The sequence below is a fragment of the Poecilia reticulata genome, linkage group LG21 (assembly GCF_000633615.1).
Source record: "Poecilia reticulata strain Guanapo linkage group LG21, Guppy_female_1.0+MT, whole genome shotgun sequence".
NCBI lineage: Eukaryota > Metazoa > Chordata > Actinopteri > Cyprinodontiformes > Poeciliidae > Poecilia > Poecilia reticulata.
Window position 1 is genome coordinate 17546313 of NC_024351.1, and position 20934 is coordinate 17567246.

General features: G+C 39.6%; 1 protein-coding gene across 5 annotated transcripts in view; it reads left to right on the forward strand.

Moving 5' to 3' along the window:
* Positions 1 to 20934, forward strand: part of klhl29 (kelch like family member 29) — a 273769-nt gene that overhangs the window by 175972 nt on the left and 76863 nt on the right. For all 5 annotated transcript variants that reach the window (XM_017302254.1, XM_008398295.2, XM_008398293.2 and 2 more), the window contains 2 exons: positions 2785 to 2897; positions 5828 to 5974. In XM_017302254.1, the coding sequence (XP_017157743.1) occupies positions 2785 to 2897; positions 5828 to 5974 (260 nt within the window). The remainder of the gene's footprint in view (positions 1 to 2784; positions 2898 to 5827; positions 5975 to 20934) is intronic.

The following is a 20934-nucleotide window of genomic DNA, read 5'->3' on the forward strand; positions in this document are numbered from 1 at the left end:
AGACCGAGCATGAGCACAGATTTCTAAAAAGGTCAGGGAACAATTGTCACTTAAATGTCAAATCTTCTAGCCTGGAGAATGATGGAGTTGAAAAATAGCTAAACAGATTTATACCCACAAGAAATAAAAAAGGTGCGGAAAGTGGAGCATACAAGGGGCGTGGTTACAGGAGTCCTAAGGGGTCGCATGAAAGGCAATGGCATGTTGCAGATGTCGGTGGGTGAGGCAACCAAAAAAAAAGCTGCAAATGTCAACTTTTGCATTCCATTTAAGAGATTGTTTTGAGGTATCTGTAACACAAGGGAAGGGCATGTTGGCATAAAGGTCAGCAGCAGGAAAAAAAAATGTAAAGGAGAAGTGGAAGCACATGATATTGATTTGTTTTCTCGATTTGGGAAAAAGGGAAAAAAAAAAAAAAGCAGAGAACACATTTGTTACCTTCATTGCCAGCGAGACGTCAATCCATTCTTCCTCGACAAGATTCATGACATTTCATCGCATTAGAACGAGAGAAATACAGGCACAAGCGCATGTCCTTGAGCAGAGAGGAATTGATACCGCGTCAAGAATTATTGAAGTTTGTAACAAATACACCTAGGATAAATGGCAAACATTTCCTCAACCTATTTCCAGTATACCGCTTTGACCTTTATTTATCCACCCTCGGATTCAGGGAAACTGAGGCAAGGCAGAGTGTTTTTGCGTGTGCGCCGCTCTAGCTGAAGTCAGGAATCTTTTATGTAAGATTAGTATTGCTGCGTCAACAGATGGAGCCTTGCAGAAATATTCCTGGAACTTTCTCACACTTTGCCATGTTACATCCCTTGTCTGTGTATTTTATTGTGTTTCAATATGTTAGATCCACCTACGGTAGGAAAATCTATAGTTTTCCACCAAGACATGGACATCTACCTAAACCTGAAAGACACAGAAAGAATTCAATCAGCCAATAGACCTTTGTTATTCTGGAGGAGCTGCACAGCTCAGGTGGGAGAAACTTTCACCAAGATAATTTCTCATCGTGGATGATGTGAATTTCCCCGTTGTGGAAGTGCAGCAAAAAGTTTCTTTTATTTATTTTTTAAAGAAAGTGTCGAAGTCTTGTTTGCAGTTTTCCGTGCACGTTGCACATCAAACATTTCGAAAAATGTTTCCTGGTGTGAGGCAGAGTGAGTGTCCTACATGTCTTGGTTCAGTGGCTCAGTCAAAGTCCGGACCCAAATAATTTTCAGATCATCTGGGAGAAGTTATAAATCGATGTTTATACACACTCTTCATCCACTCTCACTGAGCCTGTGCTATTTTGGAGAAAAACGGGGAAAGGTTTTTGCCTTTAGATGTGAACTGAATTTGCTGCCAAGGATGTTTCTACAAAGTATTGACTTAGAGGGGCTGAATATGAATGAACTCCAGGAGGAAATGTAAGTTCTGGCCCAGACGGTACGTGAGGTTGTGCATACTGGAAAAGCTTGTCTGTTTGTAGAGTGTCCTACACAAAGATTAAATCCTTGAACTTTTGTCCCTTATGCTTCCACACTGCAGCCTGAACTTTTTATGTGACAGACTAGAAATGACAAATGGTTTCAATTAACTCATTTCTTAATTCACTTTAAATTTAAAAGGAGCATCTTTTTCCTTCCACTTCAATACGATGTGCTATCTTCTGTTAGTGTATCATATAAAACTCTTATGAAATACATTTCAATCCATGGTTAAAACAAGAAAATGTAATGCATGTAAATATTAAAAGGTTAAATTATTAGTTTTGCAAAGCGCTGTATTTACAAATGTCACATGCAATATGCAAACCTTTTTAAAAATGCTCATATTGTCAGTCACACAGCTTTATTCTCAACAAATTAAGCTGTGATCCTAGTCACATCAAAGAAATTAGAAGTTCAAGATAATGTTTTGAAGATGTAAACACCTGCCATGAAATATTTTCATATCTGGTTTGTCTAGGCCCAAACTGAGCTCTGATCAGGCATCAGGCCTGCTTTTATTCGCCATTTTGGTTTGGCTTTTGTTGATTTGTGTTTCACCAAAGCTTCACTGACCTTTTCATTGTCTGATAATTGTTTAGGGAAGACTCTCTCAGACTCTCTTTACTGATAAACACCTTGGTGTTGCTTTTTCTTTGATGGTCATTATTTAATCAGGCCTCGTTCAGCGACCAGCAAACTGTTTGATCTCGACCTCCGCCGCTTCGGTGTGTACGCCCGCTGTCCAACAGGGACGTCTCTTGCGATTAACGGGGATAGTGTTTGTTGACGTCGCTGTAAATGCTCCACCGGTACGCCAGATCACAGAAGGTGGCTTAAGCCTTGTTCCCGCTGGCCTGGCCATCAGGGTAGCAACACTATTTTTGTGTGTGTGTGTGCGTGCGTGAGTGCACACGCGTAGGGTAGATCCTGGGATCTGACAGGACTTCTTTGAAGTGGCCCAGTTAATCCCACATCCTGCTCCCTGATATCCTCCACCTCACGCCTGGGTTGTGAGCGATCGATTCCCCCAGTTGTTTGTCCCCGAAGCTGTTTTGAGTTATTACAGTTGTTCTCCCTTAGTCTCAGGCAGATACAAAGCCCGGTAGGCTCCGAGTGTGTGCTACCTGAAGCTGCTTTGTCTGTTTTTGTGGCTTCTTACATCTTTTTATGGATGTCTGAAGTGCATTTTGTTCCCTTTGTCTTAATCTATCAGCCTTTGTCTTTTGTTTCTTTGTTTCTCCGCCCTCTCCCTTATTTGTCCCTTTCTCCTTGTCTTCCCGACCTCCTTTATCGACTCCAGAGAAACAGTTGACTGCTGCTAACTGTCTGGGTGTGCTGGCCATGGCCGAGGCCATGAGTTGCACTGAGCTCCATAACATGGCCAAAGCGTTTGCACTTCAGAACTTCCCTGAGGTGAGTTGAGATTGATCCTCTCCATCATCATCTTTACATCTATAAAGAAAATGGATTAATTAATTATCACTAAATATATTGATGGGATTTTTTGGTATTTCAAAACTATAATTAACTTGTTTCTCTCACATTAATAATGTTTTTCTGTTTTGAATGTCCCTATGATGAAGCTATGAAGTGGTACATTTCTTACTTCTTGCTTACTTCCTTATGTATTTTTCCTCTTTGCATAATTTTGTCCACAGTAAATTAAAATTTATGCTCCAAATGCCTACTCTGAAAAATGATTTAGATTTAATATCATTTAATCCTTCCACTTCAAATAAAAAGCATTTACTCCTGTCATTAAAAGCCCACTTTTATCTTTATGAGTTGAGGTTTGATTATTGTGTTATTCATGCCAGTAATGAGTGTATGTACACTTTTGACCAGAATAGTGCATGGGAAGATTGGTCTGCTCTGCTTCGTAACAGAGCAGCTTTCAGATAAATTACTGAGAAAATTACAGACAGATACCCACTAACAAACAGAGAACTTCAAAGACTTCTCAGTTGTTTTTTTTGTTTTTTTAAGCTTAAATTGGAAGCAAATCGCACTAAATTACCTACTATAGAAAATGAGAGCATCAGAGCATGGCATCAGAAAATGCACTCCAGGGTTTGAAAGCATGCTGCTTCTCTGACCTTGTCTTTGCAAGAATAAAAAAATACATCATCTTAACCTTTGGTTGGGGCGATGTAGACAGCCAACCATTTATAAGGCTTTAGAGAAGCAGGTTTCCAAAATAAAGATATAAATGTGTTCTTTAGCACATTTTTACTTTAGTCTTTTTCAAGCTGAAAAAGTATTCATTACACCTGAACTTTTCACTTTTAGTCACATAATCAGAAACATTCAGTGAATTTTTTGTTATTTTAACTGACAGACCAGCATGAAGTAGCACAAAGCAGCACAGCCACTTGTAGTTGTGGTCAATTCAATGCAAATTGTATAAATTTTTGATTGAATTACACACTGGCCATCAACAGTTTTTTGTCAATTTGGCTAGCTGTTACTCCCATATAAATAGTGAAATCTCTCCATGTATTCTGAAAGTATTTCTAAAGTTTGAACTGGCCAGGCGTTCATGGTTTAACTGTAATTGGTCTTATATGGCTGAGTACAGATAATGAAGGCAGTTTTTACACCTATAATTGGTTCACTTTGGTATTTAATTGGAGTTTAGCATGTAATCTTTTCAAGTGGTGCGGTTGGAGTAGCAAATGTAAATGCATGGATAAATAGTGTGCTGTTATCTAGTGGGAAACAATGAGAATTTAATCAAATCTTTATTTTTGCCACAATTTTATGCAAAACATGTGCATAGCGAATGACTTGGTGAAGATGTCTTAAAAGTTGCATGGGGCTTCACAAAAAAGCCACGCCGCCATTGGTATTAGTTTGTTTACACTATCCCATAATGCACCTGGGCACAGGGTATCACATTCACAGGTCAGAAATAGTTGGAAAACATAAATCAGACTGTCTTTGAATAAAGATTGTCTCCATTCTGGTCAGGTTTTTGTGACATGAGAGGGTTTTTTTGTGTACCTTTTGCAGGTTTTGTCCAGACAGCACAGTGAGCTGCCTGGTGAAGGACATTTAGATAGATGTCGGCAGATGTCTTCTTCAGCAAAGGTTACAATCATACTGAACTGTGTGGCCCGTTTTGGGGTGAACCTAAAAACTAGTTTTAGCTTCCTTTCAAATAATTCCAGTCAATAAAGCTGACTTGGACAAAGCCACATTTGTGCTGTTAGAAAGTGCCTCACTTCATAACTTTTGTCTCTTTGCACAGAGTTACTGTAGGCACCAGGGTCAATGCCCCTGTCTGTCAATTAAAGATGAGGCTACCCACCTGGAGACAGTTAGCTTAGCCTAATATAAAAGCTGGACGCTGGGGGGAAACGGCCAGCCTGTCTCCCTTCAAACATGAAAAAAGTTATACATTATATATTAGCTCTGCTGTGAGGCTTCCAGCCAGGAGAGACAGCAGTAGGTCGATGTGCCTGCCACTGGTTATAAAGAGATCTGCTGTATGTGAAATCGCTAGTTATTGACTGCATTTGTGCACTGTCTTTGCCTCTGCTTTTTTTTTTGTATTTTTTTTTTCTGGGGCCGGGGGGGTTGAATGACACATTTTCATCTTCATCGTGAAATAAAAATATAGTATCCAGCGATCATTACTTCTTTAGAAACACCACGACTCTTAAGGCTCCATTTCCCCCTTCAATACTGTTTTGTTGTTCTCATCATTTTCTAACATCTTTGTTTGGGTTAAACAATCAGGAGAATCTTGTTTTGTATGAGATGAAATCAGAAAATCAAAAGGGTTCAGTATTTCACGAAAACATTTTCAAAAAAGAATTGAAGGTAGCATTGATTGTGCTTTAAAATGATGATGTGTGTCTGGAAAATACATAATACTTTCCTTTTAGTGGCCTAACCCTGCTTTAAACTTTTTCCATTAGGGTATCGGAGTAAAGAGCTGAATACAGATGCATGCAGGAGTTTATAATTGTGAATAAAACAATCTATAAACCATGTTTTCTTTCCTTCTATTTATAGTTGCCCTACTTCTTGTTGATACGTTACATGAAATTGTGAGAATGCAGTACCGTTTGTCATTTTAAAAATGTCACGCACAAACATTTTCAGGGGGTTTGAATACTTTTGGAAGGTGGTGCACAATTTGGAGGTTTTCCCCCCCCAAAAAAATACAAGTGGAAACCAGCAAAACATCTGTATTTCCCTAGAATTTTTGCACTTCACTTTTCATAATGGCATGTGTCTGAACGTCACACTAGACAACCCATCAATGCCTGAGGATGAAACTTTCCAGTTTAATTTGAAGTCATATTAAAAATCTTTCACTATTTACTACCTTCCAGGTGGCGGGTCAGGAGGAGATTTTAAGCGTGTCCAAGGAGGACCTGGTGGCATATCTGTCCAACGACAGCCTGAACACAAAGGCAGAGGAGCTGGTCTATGAGACTGTCATCAAATGGATTAAACAAGACCCCAGTTCAAGAGTACAGGTAATAAAGAAAAAAAAACTTTCTTCTTTTTTTATTTTTTTTTTTACGTTGAACACATGGTGCATCTGTAGCATGAAACAAAAGCGTCAAGACGTTACCTGCTAATCACTGACAGCTCAGACCCCGTAGGTATGTAGAGTAGCATTAGAGCAGGTCTTCTGTAGAGCTGTCATCTCTGAGCGATGCACAGCATGAAAAACCAGACAGGTAACTCCGTGTTCTTCCCCTCGTTCAGTGATCATCAACTTTGTTCTTAAGATGTATCCCAGCTCAGCAGCAGTTCGTAATCCCAGGACCGCTGTGCTCTCCGAATGTGCTCTATTGTATTCGAACTCAAAAAGAAAATACGCTGAGCACAGCGTCTTTTCCTGCCCTGTAAACAGGTGTGATCTGTTCCTTCGGCCTGCTAATCATAATCAAAGGTGGTATCACTCAGATGGGTATTGGCAGCAACGTACAGCAGGCCAAATTTTAACCGCCGCGCAATCGATGAGTCCGAAGGTGAGAGCTCCAGGTACAGCGGCTTGTGCGAGAAGGTAGATATACTCCTGCTCTTGTGGCGCATATATTCAGCTGGAGGAAAAAAAAAGGAAAAAACTCTGGGGTCGTGAGGTATTTATGGCTCTATGAATTTCAAAGTGATGATTTTAAAGTATTTTATTGCTGTTTTAAAATGTAGTTAAGGTTATATCAGACAAATTACCTTGGTCCATCACTGTGAGATTCATTCCCTAAAAATAATGTGTTCTCATCAGGCGGCAGGTACTGACTCACATGAGCCGAATCACTGGCAGTGCAGACCTCAGCAATCAGTGTTTCATTACTCAGAGCACACACAGAATTAGAATCTCTCACCTTTTGAATGAAACCTTTAGCATTTATCATTGGATATGTGGTGGTGTGGCGATTATAGGCAAAATACATCAGATGGTGGTTGGTGGGAAATCTTTAGGTATCAAATGACTTGCAAAGAAATATCCTTGAACATTTCAACGTCGCGTCGCATTACGACCACAAACTAAACATCCATAAATGCGAAGAGGTACGAAAAATGACGCATGGTTTTCAGAAATCCTTTGCTATTAAAATTTTTCCCTTTCAGTCCCCGTTACCTCTAAATGTAGCCCGGTTCTGCCAGCTGTCATTAAAATTCAACTTATTGGTAAAAAGAGGTTAAATGTGTGCGTTTACGTTTAGCATAAACCCAGCTGCTCTGTGACAGCGTCAGATGTTTGTTGGAGAACATTGTTCGACAAATACATTCATGAAAACTAAGGAAGATGGAAGATAATAACTTCTTAAAGAGCTTAAACGGGTTTGGTCATAAAACAAAACAGAATAGAAATAACCTTTACTGTCTCTGAATGGGGAAACTCGGGTGGGCCAGCAGAAAAGTGACAGGCAATTCCAAGAATGTTGATTCACATAAAAAAATAAAAATACAAAAATAGAAGTAATAACAACACGCTGTACAGTAAGACAAAATCTACAGCGCAACAAAATACGGTCCGGTTATTAAAAATAGCATACTCTTATTCAAAGGAATGTTAAAGTGTGAGCGTAGGATCATTTAAAAACATTTTAAAATGTCAGGTGAGGACCTTTCTTATGAGCTTATCCAAACGCTTCCTCTCAACTGTAGATGAGCTGCTGCTCCAACATACATGGCTGAAGCTACTATAGAGTTAACACTCTGTAAGACCACAGTCTCCTCAGCAGGTAGTGTCTGCTTTGACCCTTCAGTGAACAATAAACCAGTCCAGTTTATTTTTCTGGTCAACACCCAGGTACTTAGAAGAGTCCACTATCTCAATGTCCACTCCACTTTTTGGCATGCATGCAAAATTCTACATGTGGAGGGAAATCAACACTGCAAGTCTTTTTTTAAACACAGTATCCCATCATGAAGCATGGTGGTGGCACGATCATGCTGTGAACATGCTATTCTTTAGCTGGGACAGGGATGATTAGGCAACTTTCTAGGAATTTTGTTTGGGGCTGTAAAAGACTTGATTTTTGGGGTAGACTTTTAATTTTCCACCTGGTTCCTGCAATTGGAGATAACTGCTTAAGATGTTTGGCTGCTCATGTGTTAAAGTAGCTTAAAAAGTCAAGTCCTGAATCTAACGAAGAAGCTGTGCCTGGAGCTGAGCTATTTTTCAGTGTAAACCTGGACGAGAGATGCCACTAAAGACTTGCATAAATCCAAATACATCAAAAAGTGATTCTGTAAAATATTCACTTGCTATAACTTATTACAAACTCACCAGACACTTGCCTGATTTTTATTCTTGAAAATGATTTTAAAGCTCTGCATTCTTTTCCTTCAACTCAAAATGTGTGCAATAATCTGTTTTGGTCTAACACTTGAAAGTTTGTGGTTGTGGATATGATTTGATGAAAATATATATATATATATAAAAATTGAGTGGTATGCATGCATTTGCAAGGGACAGTAACCCAGAGCAGGGACCAGATGTTCATCGTTACTATGAAATCGTTCCACGTAATTAAGCTGCGGAGAAACTTTTTCCACAGGATTCTGTGAAGAAAAATGAATTTCTGAGCTACCTGAACTTTCCCACATCAGCAGCTTTTAAGATAAAATCCTGGTTAACCTCTCTCAGTTCAGTTCACCGGACTCTTTCAATCTCACACTCTGTTGGCAAGGAGCACAGGCGAGTTAGTCAGATGAAGTAGAAGTTTTCCCGCTTGTCTGAACAACCCGCCACGCTGGTTCCCGAAACGAGACACCGGGGGGGTTTGTGGGGGGTCAGCCCGCCTTCAGGAAGGAAACGAACGGTGGTAGAAATCTCGTAAAACGCATCTAAGCGAGGGAGACGGATAGAAAAGGTCGAGGGGTGGCTGAGAAAAGACGTGGTGTAAAATGGCAGCGGCGTTCCGATTTGGTTCCTGATGGTTTGCGCCTCAGCATGCGGCCATGACACCCAGAGAGCAGTAATGTGGTTGAGCTTTCAGTCAAGCTCAAATTTCCTGCCCATATGTGATACATAAAAAAAAACACAGCAAGCCTCCTGTCTGCCCGACTTTATATGCTTGGTCCAACTCCGGTTCGTCATTCCTTTATTTCCTCGCCTCGTTCCCTTCTCCCCATTTGGAGCCGGAGCATGGCAGAAATCATTCCCCCAGAACCTGTGACACTTTTTAATGACGTGTCAGGGCAGAATGTCACTGAACTGCTGTGGGTAAGAGAAGAAGGGGGGAAAGTAGCAAAGGGCAAGGAAGCCTTAAGCCTTGACAGAACTGTATGCATTCAGCCGAACATGCGCCTCATGTGTCTTTGCAGGCTTGTGGGTCTGTGCATGTGCTGTAAGCTGCAGGCTATAGAGTGGAAAAGTGGCATATTGAAGACGCTGGGTAAATAATATGCAATTTTCCCTTTCCACTATGCTGTCACTAACAACCGATGGCACCAGGAAATGGAGCCCGGACATCGCTTAGAGACACGAATAGCATTTGGGCGTCAGAAATGGCTTTGCTATGAGACACAAAGCATAGAAATTGAAGTTGAGAATCCTTTCTTTTCTTTTTTTTTTATGTGCATGTCATTGAACGTGTACCGTCCTGCGAGAGTTGGTCTGTCGGAGGGTTGGGAATGAAAGAGAAGCTGCTAAAGCTTTAAAAGAAAGTGATACAGCCTCTCAGCCGAGGAGTATCTGTGGAATTTATAGCCAAATCAAGTGGTGGGTAAATCAACCACAGTAACGTCTTTGTATTTAAAGGAAGAGTTTGACGTATTTTATATTGGCTCTTTTTTGTCCTCTACTTTTAAAGCAGCTGATGACAAGATTGATGATGGGCTATAGTTGCATATATCGTGCATAACATTATGACTACATTATGTTTCAATGCCAAAAACAATCCCTTGTCCGTTGATGATTGAAGACTAGACTCAAAGTCAACACAAGTCTGATGTGTTCCTTAAAGAGGGTGAGATATCTTGCTTAAATAGGCCACAACCATCAATGAACACAATATTGTTGGTGGTCATAACACTATGCTTAATCTTTATTCATCATTCAAATAAAAAGAGAGGAAATTGTGTCGAATATATAAATAAGGGTTAAAAAAAGTGCATCATTAAAAAGTTACATAGTTACTTTTTTATGAGCAGCAGAAAGTTTTTCTTGTAGATTTCACAAAGGAAGTTAGAACGTATTCCCAGTCAAAGTATGGCCTTTCTTTAACTATTTCTTCCAATTGATGCAACACCAAGGAAACTGATTACTAACCCAGCCAAAGGATCGATGCAGTTTTTGTTGGGGTTTTTTTGTTGTTTTTTTACTGGTGTTTTCATTTTTACTCTATAATATAATTTAAAATGTCACTCAAAACAAACAAAAGTTCAGGTAAACTTAAAAATGTGCAAATTAGAGACAAATTGCACTTAATTACATTAATGTGGGCAAATGTAACTTGTGTATATGAATAATTTTTTTTTTTTTTTTTGTAGAAAAATAAGTATTTATTTAAATTCAAGGTTATATACACAATCGAGTTTTGTATTGTAATAATAATAATAATTTTGTGGTTGTGTCCACAAAATTAATTTTTTTGTGTTTAACCAATACTTACTCCCAAAGTTCCTGCTGAACAACTTTACATATATCTTACTTAAAACATTCGTGCTAAGCTAGGACAGAGTTAGGGTGTTTCTTTTTGAGAATAACATTAATAATTTAGCTTATGTCATTTAAAAACATTAAAAAAAACTTGTCTCCCTGTTTCATTAATTTTTTTTTTTTCTTTAGGCATAATAAAATGTAATGGTTAGTGTTTATGCTGCTCTCTGCCTCGTTTTACACTCTTGTTCACTGTGAACATTGTTGTAAAGGCTGAAAATTATGCCCACTTAGTTGGGCATAATTTCCAAATTGTTTGGTCAGCATGATGACAATTTATATGGTCTAGCTTTAAAAGTCATGCACTAAAAAAAATCGGTATTATTATTTTAATGGCTTCCTAGCCCACTGGAGTTGCAGGTGGCCTACTCGGATTAAAACAGGGCATTTCTAATTTATAATCGTTAATGTATTTGTGTTTCAATCAGATCCCTTTTGGTGGTTTCACAGAAACAAGCAGGAAGTTGAAGAGGCCACGTGATGCGTCTCGGAAGGTGCTGACAGAGCCCTTCCATTCTTCCTTTCACCCAGGGACGATTACAGACACTTCATTCTTATTATAAACTCCCCGGCTCGGCTAAATCCTTGAATAGGACCTCCATTACACGACACTTCAACATATTTCAGAAAGGATCCTATCTTGCCAGGTGACTCAGCTTGACGACAGAGGCTGATTAATTGGCTTTTTGGAAGGTGGCCAGCTAATGTAACAGCTCCAAAGGACAGTTAATGGTGCATTTCCATGATAAAAAAAAGGCCAGCCTTGCTATTAAAAAGGACCTCCTGTCCACTCATCAGAAATAACAGCAGCTTGAGCTGACACTTGTGGTTTCCATACCAAATTAATGCAGTTAAATGTATTAGTTCTGACACAGTGCTGCTGATTATTTGGAATGTGTGTCTTTTTTTGTTTTGTTTTGTTTTTTTTACTCCAATCATCTTGTAATATAGTAACTTTCTTCCTCCTATCAGCACTCATTAAGCAGTAGAAGAAAAAAATCATTTTCCCAGAACAAATGATGCTATCATTATGTAGTTAGTGTATAAAATTATTAAAGGGAGGGAAACGCTTTGAGGCTGAGCGTCGATATGAACTGAGTTTCCCTCACTGTTTCACGATTCATTTACCTTCAGAGGCAACAATGACCCCCGCCATCTCAAGCATGGCTTTTAATTTAGTGATTTCTCCTTTTAGGCTCCAACTTCAAAATGGAAACTTCTGATCATCTTGATCTCCTGCGGGAGTGTTTAATTTGCTTCTGGATAAGATCGGCGGTGTGACGATGATCGCCCGTGTACAGGGGGTTCCTAGGCAGGCTTAAAAGTCAGGAAAATTTTAATATCATTTTCTAATGCTTGATAAGAATTAAAAAATATATAGCAAAATTGAGTCTCTAAACTTTATTTCTGACTCCATTATCTAAAAGTTACAATCAAACTTTCTGGTAAATGAAGGGCTTTTTACTTGTTTTTATATCGAAGGGTGTTTGGCTTCAGTACCTTGTTTGTAAATTTCTGGAACGTGGAAATGGAAAATTTGGTAGGAACCCTTCTTTTAGCAGAGATTTAGCAGTTTTGTGGAGTGAGCCAACTTGAACGAGGCACATACCACTGTCTGTGATTGCTTTAAAAAGACAGAACAAAGCAGGAAAGATCAATCCTGCGGGTAGCGTTTGCTGCTCTCCTTGGAGAGCAAAGCCACCTGGGGATTAACGCGCAACTCTTTGGTTGTCCTTGTCTGTATTCACGTTACAATCCTGAACATTTACATTCGTGTATGAGCCCATGTATGACCTGCATATTCAATAGAAGAGGATCCGATGTGGGGCTGTGAACTCCGGATGTCCGTTCTCATCTGCGTCCTTTAATGTCCTCCAGCGCTCTCTGTCCTGATGTGTGCAGCCAGTGGAATTGCACTCATTCAACCACAGTGGCTGGAAATCCAGAGGCAGTTCATCTCCTCTGGGTTCGCTTATGAACACAGAGGAGACGCATGAGTGGTGTCATTTACAGAAACTAATGAGTTAGCTCCTTTTTGTGTTGTTTTCAAATTTAGAAGAAACGGTAAAGGTGTTCTGTTGTTAAGCAGGAAGAACCCTAATTAGATGAGTAGGGCTTTCAAAAGGGTTCAAAACATTTTGATGAACAGCTGCAAAGTCTTCTGAGGTTTGTTTGCACCAGTTACTCTGCTAGTAAAGAGCAAGCCCTCATAGCATGATGCTGCCACCATGGTGAGGGTGTTAGCTTTCCTCCAAAAGAAGCATGTTGCGTTTGATTTTGATCTCCTCTCACATTTGCCGTGCCCCGTAATACATGGTTCCCAGAAGTCTGAACCAGAAATGCGCCATATTAGTAGTCAAGAGGGGGCGCAATACATAGCAGACCCATGGCTTTGAGACCAACAAAAAGAAAATATGAGGACGCCCTTGACCAATGTGTGAGAGAAAGATATTATTGACAAAATCTCTGCTGTCAGGATCGACCTGTATGAGACGGAGAATGAAAATATGTCGACAATGTAGACGAGCTGCCTCCGATATCATTACTACGGTATAGTTAGTGACTTGGTGAACATGAAGAGTACGTACACCGTGAAGGAGCTTCGTCTGAAACCAACAGAAGCATACAATCAATTTTTTTGCAACTTTGTAAAGGATGTAGGAATTCTTCACGTGAATAACAAGGTTCTGGTGACTGGCAGAGCAAGTAATAACTTACATGTTGGCTACTGTTCGCTTTAGCTTGAAGATAAAAGCTATATTAGCTAAGCTAATTTAGCCAGTTAGGCAGTAAGTACTACAGTTAAATATCACTAATATTTGTTTTAGTATAACACAGAAGTGGGTAGAGTACTCAAAAATTGTGATTAATAGCTGTAATGTACTTGTATTGTTTAAAAGCTAGGGACAAGGCAAGAACTAGCTCTAAACTTGTTTGCTATTGTCATGGCAACTGCCTGCCAAAATGGCTGTCAATTACAAAGTTCACGGACATAACACATCGTATAGGAACTAGGTATTGAGTTGTGCAGAACATTTGTTGGTCAGTAATACAAAATCACAGTAAAACATGATGAAATTCATGAAAAAGTTTAAGGAATGCAGTTATTTCTGCCTGACACTCTAAGGATTCACTGACTGGAGGCAACCAAACAAAATATATGGTGCTCTGTATAAGACAAAACATGATGTTTTTGTCAGCAAAATGTTTTTGATTAAAACAGTGAAGGGAAGCTTGCTTTATTATTATTATTTTTTATTTTTTTCCCCATGAATGAAGTCGTGCTGAAATAGGCCTCGGAGGAGAACACATGGCACCTGTCAGTAGTTGCTCAGGGCAGCGTTCAGCGTCTGTCCTCCGCTACGTCTCACTCCATCTCCCTTCCATGCTTCTGGCAAATAAGCGCACAGAGTGGTGAAGTCGCAAGAGGACAAACACAGGCTCAGCTAAGCATCACTCGGATTAAAAAATAAATAAAAAATGTACCATTTGGAAGAACATATTTTAGTCATCCATAATATGCTGACAGATGAAGTCACATGCATGTTGTTTTTCTCTTTTTTTTAATAACAGAAACCTGCATCAATAGTGAAGTCTATAAAGCTGAGAATAAATCTGGACCTCTGTTCTATGCAGTTTGAGGAGTGTGTAGTTTTTTTTTTTTTTGTTTTTTTTTTACTTCTCCTGTAATACGTTTTTAGGTATCAGGTTGTCCATTTTTTTACTCTAAAGCATGCGACTATCTGCTAAGAGCAAAGCAAATAGGAGTCTTTGTGTCATTTATTGGAATCTGCCACAGCACTGAATCATCACACACACACACACACACACGCGCACAGTAAGAGGCGTTAGTCCTTGCTGACAGTAGTGGAATGGGAAATGCTCAGCGGACATTTGTCATCTGTGTTAGCGGACCCCCGGCTGCTTCTCTGCTGCTTCTGACAGATCTTAGAGGCTCCCTGTTAGACACTTTATCCTTGCCTTTCACCAAGCTCAACCTTTTCACTTTTGCTGTTCACCTGCCTGAATATTTGTTTCTCTGCATGTCTGAAGAAAAAAGAAAAAAATAGCAGGAAGAAAACAGTCTGGGCTGGTGCTGCAGCGGTGGATTTCCTGCAAGTTTAGCAATAATCGCATGTGGACCTGGCTGCAACGCATGCTTTTTTCTGCTGGCACAGAAAATGTTGGCCTGCTGTTTGTTTTTTTTGCTCTCTCTGTGTGTGTTATTTAGAAACCATTAGAGATTTAAAGTCGCAAATTAGATTTCATATTATAAGTGGATATGCATAAGGATCCTCGTAAATACCTCCTGTCCAAGGAGAACGTAGCCTAGACGAGCATGCGATTGGGCCGGAAAGCTGAAAGAAGTATCACCATATGCTGTCAGTCTCCTGTGGATACCTTCCATGTGTTCAAAGTGTTAAAAAAAATATTGAATTCCCCATTAGAAATGTGACAGATTGCATGAATGAGGCTTATTTTTCTTACGGTTGGCATACTAACTGTTGAAGTTTGTGTCGTTTGTGCTGTCGCTTGTGTTGAAAACTGCGCAGGATTTTCTGGGATGAACAGTTGTGGTGGTGAAAATGACGGGTCAGAGCGGATATGTGCTCTCATTTGCTCCTCTTGCCAGTGCAGGGGTCAGGGTTTGCCGAGGAGCCAGACAGAGATGGAGAGAAACGGAGCCAAGAGCTTGTCACCTTCTCTCAGGCCGGCGACAGAAACGCTCTCCCCCGCTGGCCCGAGTGTCGCAGGCGCTTTCATTTTACTTGTTCCTGTCGCATACAAGCACACAAATGGGCACAAATGATCATTAAAAGCTTTTAGCACAGCTGTTTATGAGGACTGGATCCAGTATGTGGACTTTCCATGCTGAAAGCGCTTTGTAGTTGCTATCAAAGTTAACGCCCTGAAAGGATTCAGACTATAAATACAAAGACTTTCACTTATCTTTGTGCTATGTTTCGGCATACTGTAAAAGGTCAACTTTTAGTATCGCTTGAAGCCTCAAGAATAAGAATCACAGTGGAAGATTTTATTCTCACTTTTATTTTTTTTTTAAAATAGCGCACACTGGAAAATTAATTGGCTCATTTAGGACAGTGAGGCATTTCTTGGAAGTTTCATTGTTGGAAAGTTTCACAAGTTGACCGTTAAGTGGGAAGTAACCCAGAGATTTAAGGTTCTACTAAGTAATAACAGGCACACTTGTGGAAGAGGTATCCATTGAAAGGTTTTATGTTCTCATTATCTGTCTCAATCCTACAAAAGTAGAAGCTTGAGAGTTGATATTTCATTAAAAACGACGACATGCCTGTACGATGAGAGAAAACTGCGTTCGTCTGCGTTAGTGCTGCACAGCACTTGTTCACCTATGACTGCAGTCTTTCATTTTCTTTATACATTTTGCTGGCAAGTCTCCAAATGCTGCTCCAGCACAGCCCAGTTAGGTTATAAAAATACAGTGAATTCACTCCTTTACCCATTCAAACGGTTCTGGAGGACGCAACTCCAAATTAAGTCACTGAAAAGCCACCTACTTGCAGAACTTTCTGTAGAGTTTATTTAAAATATTTGAAAGAAAATGAGGCCTGGGAAGCTGAAATACCTATAATTCTATAAGAGACGCCATTAGCTGGAATTTGCAAAGCAGCCAATCAAGGAGTGTCATTTAGGTCAGCTTGGGTTATCTGAGCAATATTATCTCTGTAGAAGGTGCAGAGCATGTCAACTGATTTAGATGGAGTTTGGCACAGGTTACCTCTCTATGTCACTCTTGTTGTAAAGAGTGAAAAATGATTAGATTTTAGCTACCTCTGAACACAAGTATGAGCTTTCAATTTTAAGAATGGAGGTGCAGCTGCTAAAAACGTTGTGGTAGTTGAGCTACAGCAAGGTAGATCATTGATCATGACCTAAAAAGGAGTAGGACATCTTTTTTTCAAATGCATAAAAAAAAATTGCTAAAAAAAACAAAGCAACCTTTTTTTTTTGCACTATTTATGAATATTTTCCAATGAATTGCATGGTAAAAGTAGGTACACTAGTATTCCCACAATCTTTGCAAACTGGTATTAAACTCTTAGCCTCACCTGCGATACCTCTGCTGCTATATAGTATTCACATATGTTACGGAAAGTATGTAAGTTTAAGAACTGTGTTTCCTGGGTGGCTCATATGCAGAGGCTGCAGTCCCTGACACAGTTGTCCCCGGTCCGACTCCCGGCCCCGGGGCCATCTCCTGCATATCTTCCCCTTCTCTCTCCTCATGCTTCTTCCTGGCCAGCTGCAGCTGGAGCTGTTCCGGCTTCACAACGCAGATCTAATAAAGACCACTAGTGTTACATAAACCTTAAGAAAACTGCATACGGCAAGTTTATTGAAAGTTTCATGTTGATGCACAAGCAGCTATAGTCAAAAATGTAAATAGCCAGTAACAATTTTACTCTCATAGATAACGGGTCATTACCGCAGAGTTTCATTGCACTTCATCATCTTTAATATAGTGACATGTACGCAAGTCCATCGTTTTATACTGTTATAAACATTTGTTAATGATTTAAACATGAACAGAAACGTCTAAAGCTCATAGAAAAGTCTCAGGACTTTTCTATGAGCAGGACTCCCGTTATTTTTCCTTTTCTTTCCGTCTTCTAGGTCTGACAGATTATATTTGAATATTAAGAAGAACTGTCTCTTATTTGCATGGCGGTATGTGCGCGTGTGTGGGAGGAAGACCGCGGAGCAGGGATAGAGGTGGATGGGGAAGGGTGAAGTGAAAAAGTAGTGGGCGTCGTAGCTGGCTAGTTAAAATTAGCGACGGAGAGTAATTGTCCTTTGCTGCTTAATTTATTCCTGTTAACAAGAGGGACAAAGAGAGAGATTTGCACTTACGCTCTCGTTCTCTCTCTCTCTCACACACACACCTGCAGTTGCAGTACATTTCTTAACCCTGGTTGCCATTTATCAGAATTCAGCTTGAGATTTAGGTTTAGGTCACCCAATTGCCCAACTAACCAATCTAACTTTAAAACTAACCACACCACCCAGTTTTTGCAGCTGCTTATATTCAAAGTACATCCTGTCATATTTGCAAGAAACTAAAATCTTACTGAAGATGTTCCAACTGGCTACTGTCATCTCCCCCTGTTTTTTTGTTGCTTCTGTCTCCTTGTCTTCATGCAAGGTGTGTTGGATGGGCGGATGTTTTCTTGTTTGTGGCACCACGAGTCTTTGGCTTTTTACACAGACCAGATGCTCTGTGAGGTAGTTTTACTGCCGTTAAATGATATTTGGCAAGCAAAAAGAGGCTGTAACAGATGTGGGTTAGTACGGAGCTCACGCTTGCTGACTGTTTAGTGGGATGCTTTATATATATATATATATATATATATATATATATATATGTATATATATATATAGTTTTCCACAGTTAAAAGAAAACAAAATGTGTGCTGTTGAGAACTGGTGGGGTTTTGTGTGGGTGTGTGGTTTTTACAGTGGGCTCTATCTCTGCATCACTCCAACAAAACCACTTTTAAAAGCAAACCCTATTCTCGCTGTTCTTGCCTTCCTGGTTGAAGCAAACAAAGTTCCCAGTGTCTGAGACTTCATTAAATTGTTTTAACAGAGTTCAAATATTAAGAAAAGCAGACGTCTTTGGAAACGCGCCATAGTACCATCGCAATTAGTCACGTTCCTGTTGCCAAAACAGTGAATTATTTGTCAGTATGTGCAACACTTTTGGGTTAGTTAGTCTGCCCAACAATAAAGGAACTGTGCACAGAGAGGCCTACTACATAGGCCCTTCATAGACGTTAAATGTGGATAAAAATGTGCCATGAGGAACACAATACTGAACAAAGGTTGTTACACAGGTCAGCTGGGTGAGTTCTACATTTTATTCTATTTTTCATGCTTGTTGGTTTGTTTCAATGCTTCTGGAAATGTGAAAATTGGGTTTTAAAAAAATTTGTTTTTAAGTTAATGAAAATTGTTGGTCTTGCCAAACACAAACTAGAAAATATTCATTTTCATAGAAAATGCAGTGTCTAGGCAAGAACTGAAGGGAGCTGAAATTAACAGAGAAACCTGAGGTGGAGCAGAGTTTAGTGGTAAAACTTTAAAACAGGTAAAGATTTTATTACAAATCTGCTAGAGCAGTTTAAAAAAAGTGATGGTTTAAACATCTGTGTCACTGAACTTGATCTGATTTATTTTTTTATATTTTATTTTTTTTTCATTTTGATTTGTGTAGCGGTGGAAGAGATTAGCTTCTAACTCATACATTTCAAATTCCATAAGAGACTTTTATTTGAAAGTCAAATTGTATTAGAGAGATGAATTTCCCTATGTTTTGGTTTATAAATGATTGGTTTAACAGTAAATGTGTAAAAAAAAGACTAAAAGTGTAGTAGCACTTGTTTTGAACTAATTAAAGCTGAATCATTTACTAATGTTCAAGTGTCTTGTAAAGTTTTTAATTTTTCAGTTGAATGTAAGAAGGAGTTTGACTGATTCAAATAGTTTTTCCCTTTAATTTTCTACGAAGAAAAGTTAACTTTTAGAACTTATTTTTTAAATTATAGCTCACGTTTGAATGGTTGAAATAGCAGTACATCTAGAAATTCAGTGGCATTTTAGCCCATTTCTTTCTGTTTTGCCACCTGGTTAAAACTGGCCCCTGTATAGCTTTCATTTTTCTCCTGGGGTCAGAAAAGTCCCAGCAGGAACTACTTTGTTTCTGTCATACATACACATAAAATCTACAGAGCTAAAACGGCTAATAACAAAGACATTTAAGGATTTCATTTGGGAAAATAACATTTAAATGCGTCTCCTAAAAGTTGCAAATAAGTGTTTCATTTAATATTTCCTGAATACATAAGATGAGAGATGTTGAAGCAGACCTGGAGAAAAGTAGTTTGCACAGAAGTTCAGAGGAGTAAGCCTGGAGCTTAAATCCTCCCCCATTTAAATGTGCAATGAATGAGTAACTACAGGGCAAATCCTCCACTCCGCTCTTTAATTGAAACCACTGGCTAATCTGGAGCTCAGAAGTCTCCATACGGGAGTTTCTCAGAAATCGACAGAGCCGGCGTTGCCTGCGTCCTCCGTCTGTGCTGCAAGCAGGTGCGAGTGTCTATGTGGCTATTGAGTTGTTTGTTTAATAAAGCGTGCTGTGTGCATTCGAGGGTGAGGGAAAGCAGACAGTCCCAGATGCAGGACAGTATTTGGCTGCAGGCGCGCTCGTGGACAGGAAATGTCATCAGCACAAAGCTCAGATTCCTGTGGAAACATCAAATCCACTCTCCTCTCTTCTCGTCTTCTCTTCATATTGCTTAAGCATGCGCTTTTTATTCTTAAGCTGCCACTCTTCCTCTTTTTCCCCTCCTTCTTTATGCTCCTACCTCCTTTGTTGTGTCCCTCAATTCATTTTTACTCTCCTCTTTGCCTCTGAGGCCTTGTTTTTTTTGTTGTTGTTGTTGTTTTTTATGCTTCTGTTTGGTCAGATGAACCGACGACATTGCTGGGGAACAAATGGCGACGCACGGCAAAGTAAAAAGACCTCAGGTGGGAGCGAGTGCAGCCCAGGCAGAATGTCGGCTTATTATTTGTTGTCCCCCTGAATGATGTCTCTCTGAGTCTGTTGTTTTGTCGCTCTCCCCGCTCGGCTCGGTCACTTCGTTCTGAGCCGAGGGGTCAGAGAGGTCGGCCTCCGCCCAGCTCCCTGTCGCTTTGTCCAAGCTTGTTTACAGCTTTTTACTGTCGACTCCCACGGGGGACACGCATACACTTGCACATCGAAAAGAGGGGGGGAAAAGATTCTCTCTTCTGCTATAGCTATAAAAAGGCTGCCTACTATATCCTGCTGCTGTTTGAACTCTACAAACCGGGCATCGTTTTCAATCCACTTTATAATTATGAGCTTCTTGTGTTGGTCTGTTGCATTAAATTGAAGTCTGGTGTAATAAATATATTTAATGGGTGTATAGGTACTTTTGCAACATGCTAAAATTTGAGGTATAAAGGTTCAGGCTGTAAATATGGAGAGGTGAAAATCCAGTATGAAATGTTACGAAACAGTTTCTCTCTACTAGAATTTAAAGAAACCAGTTCTGGTCCAAAAATGAGTCAAATGATTTATCTTTTCTTCTGTTTAAAAAAAAAAAAAGAAACCTTCCTCTTGGCACTTCAGTGTTTTTGGCTTGAATGGGTCGTGATTAGGGCGAACCAGGTTTTAATTTCACTGCAGCAAGAGCACTTTTTTTTTCCTTTCCTTCATCCGACGAAAGATTTAATTTGGAGAGCGAACAA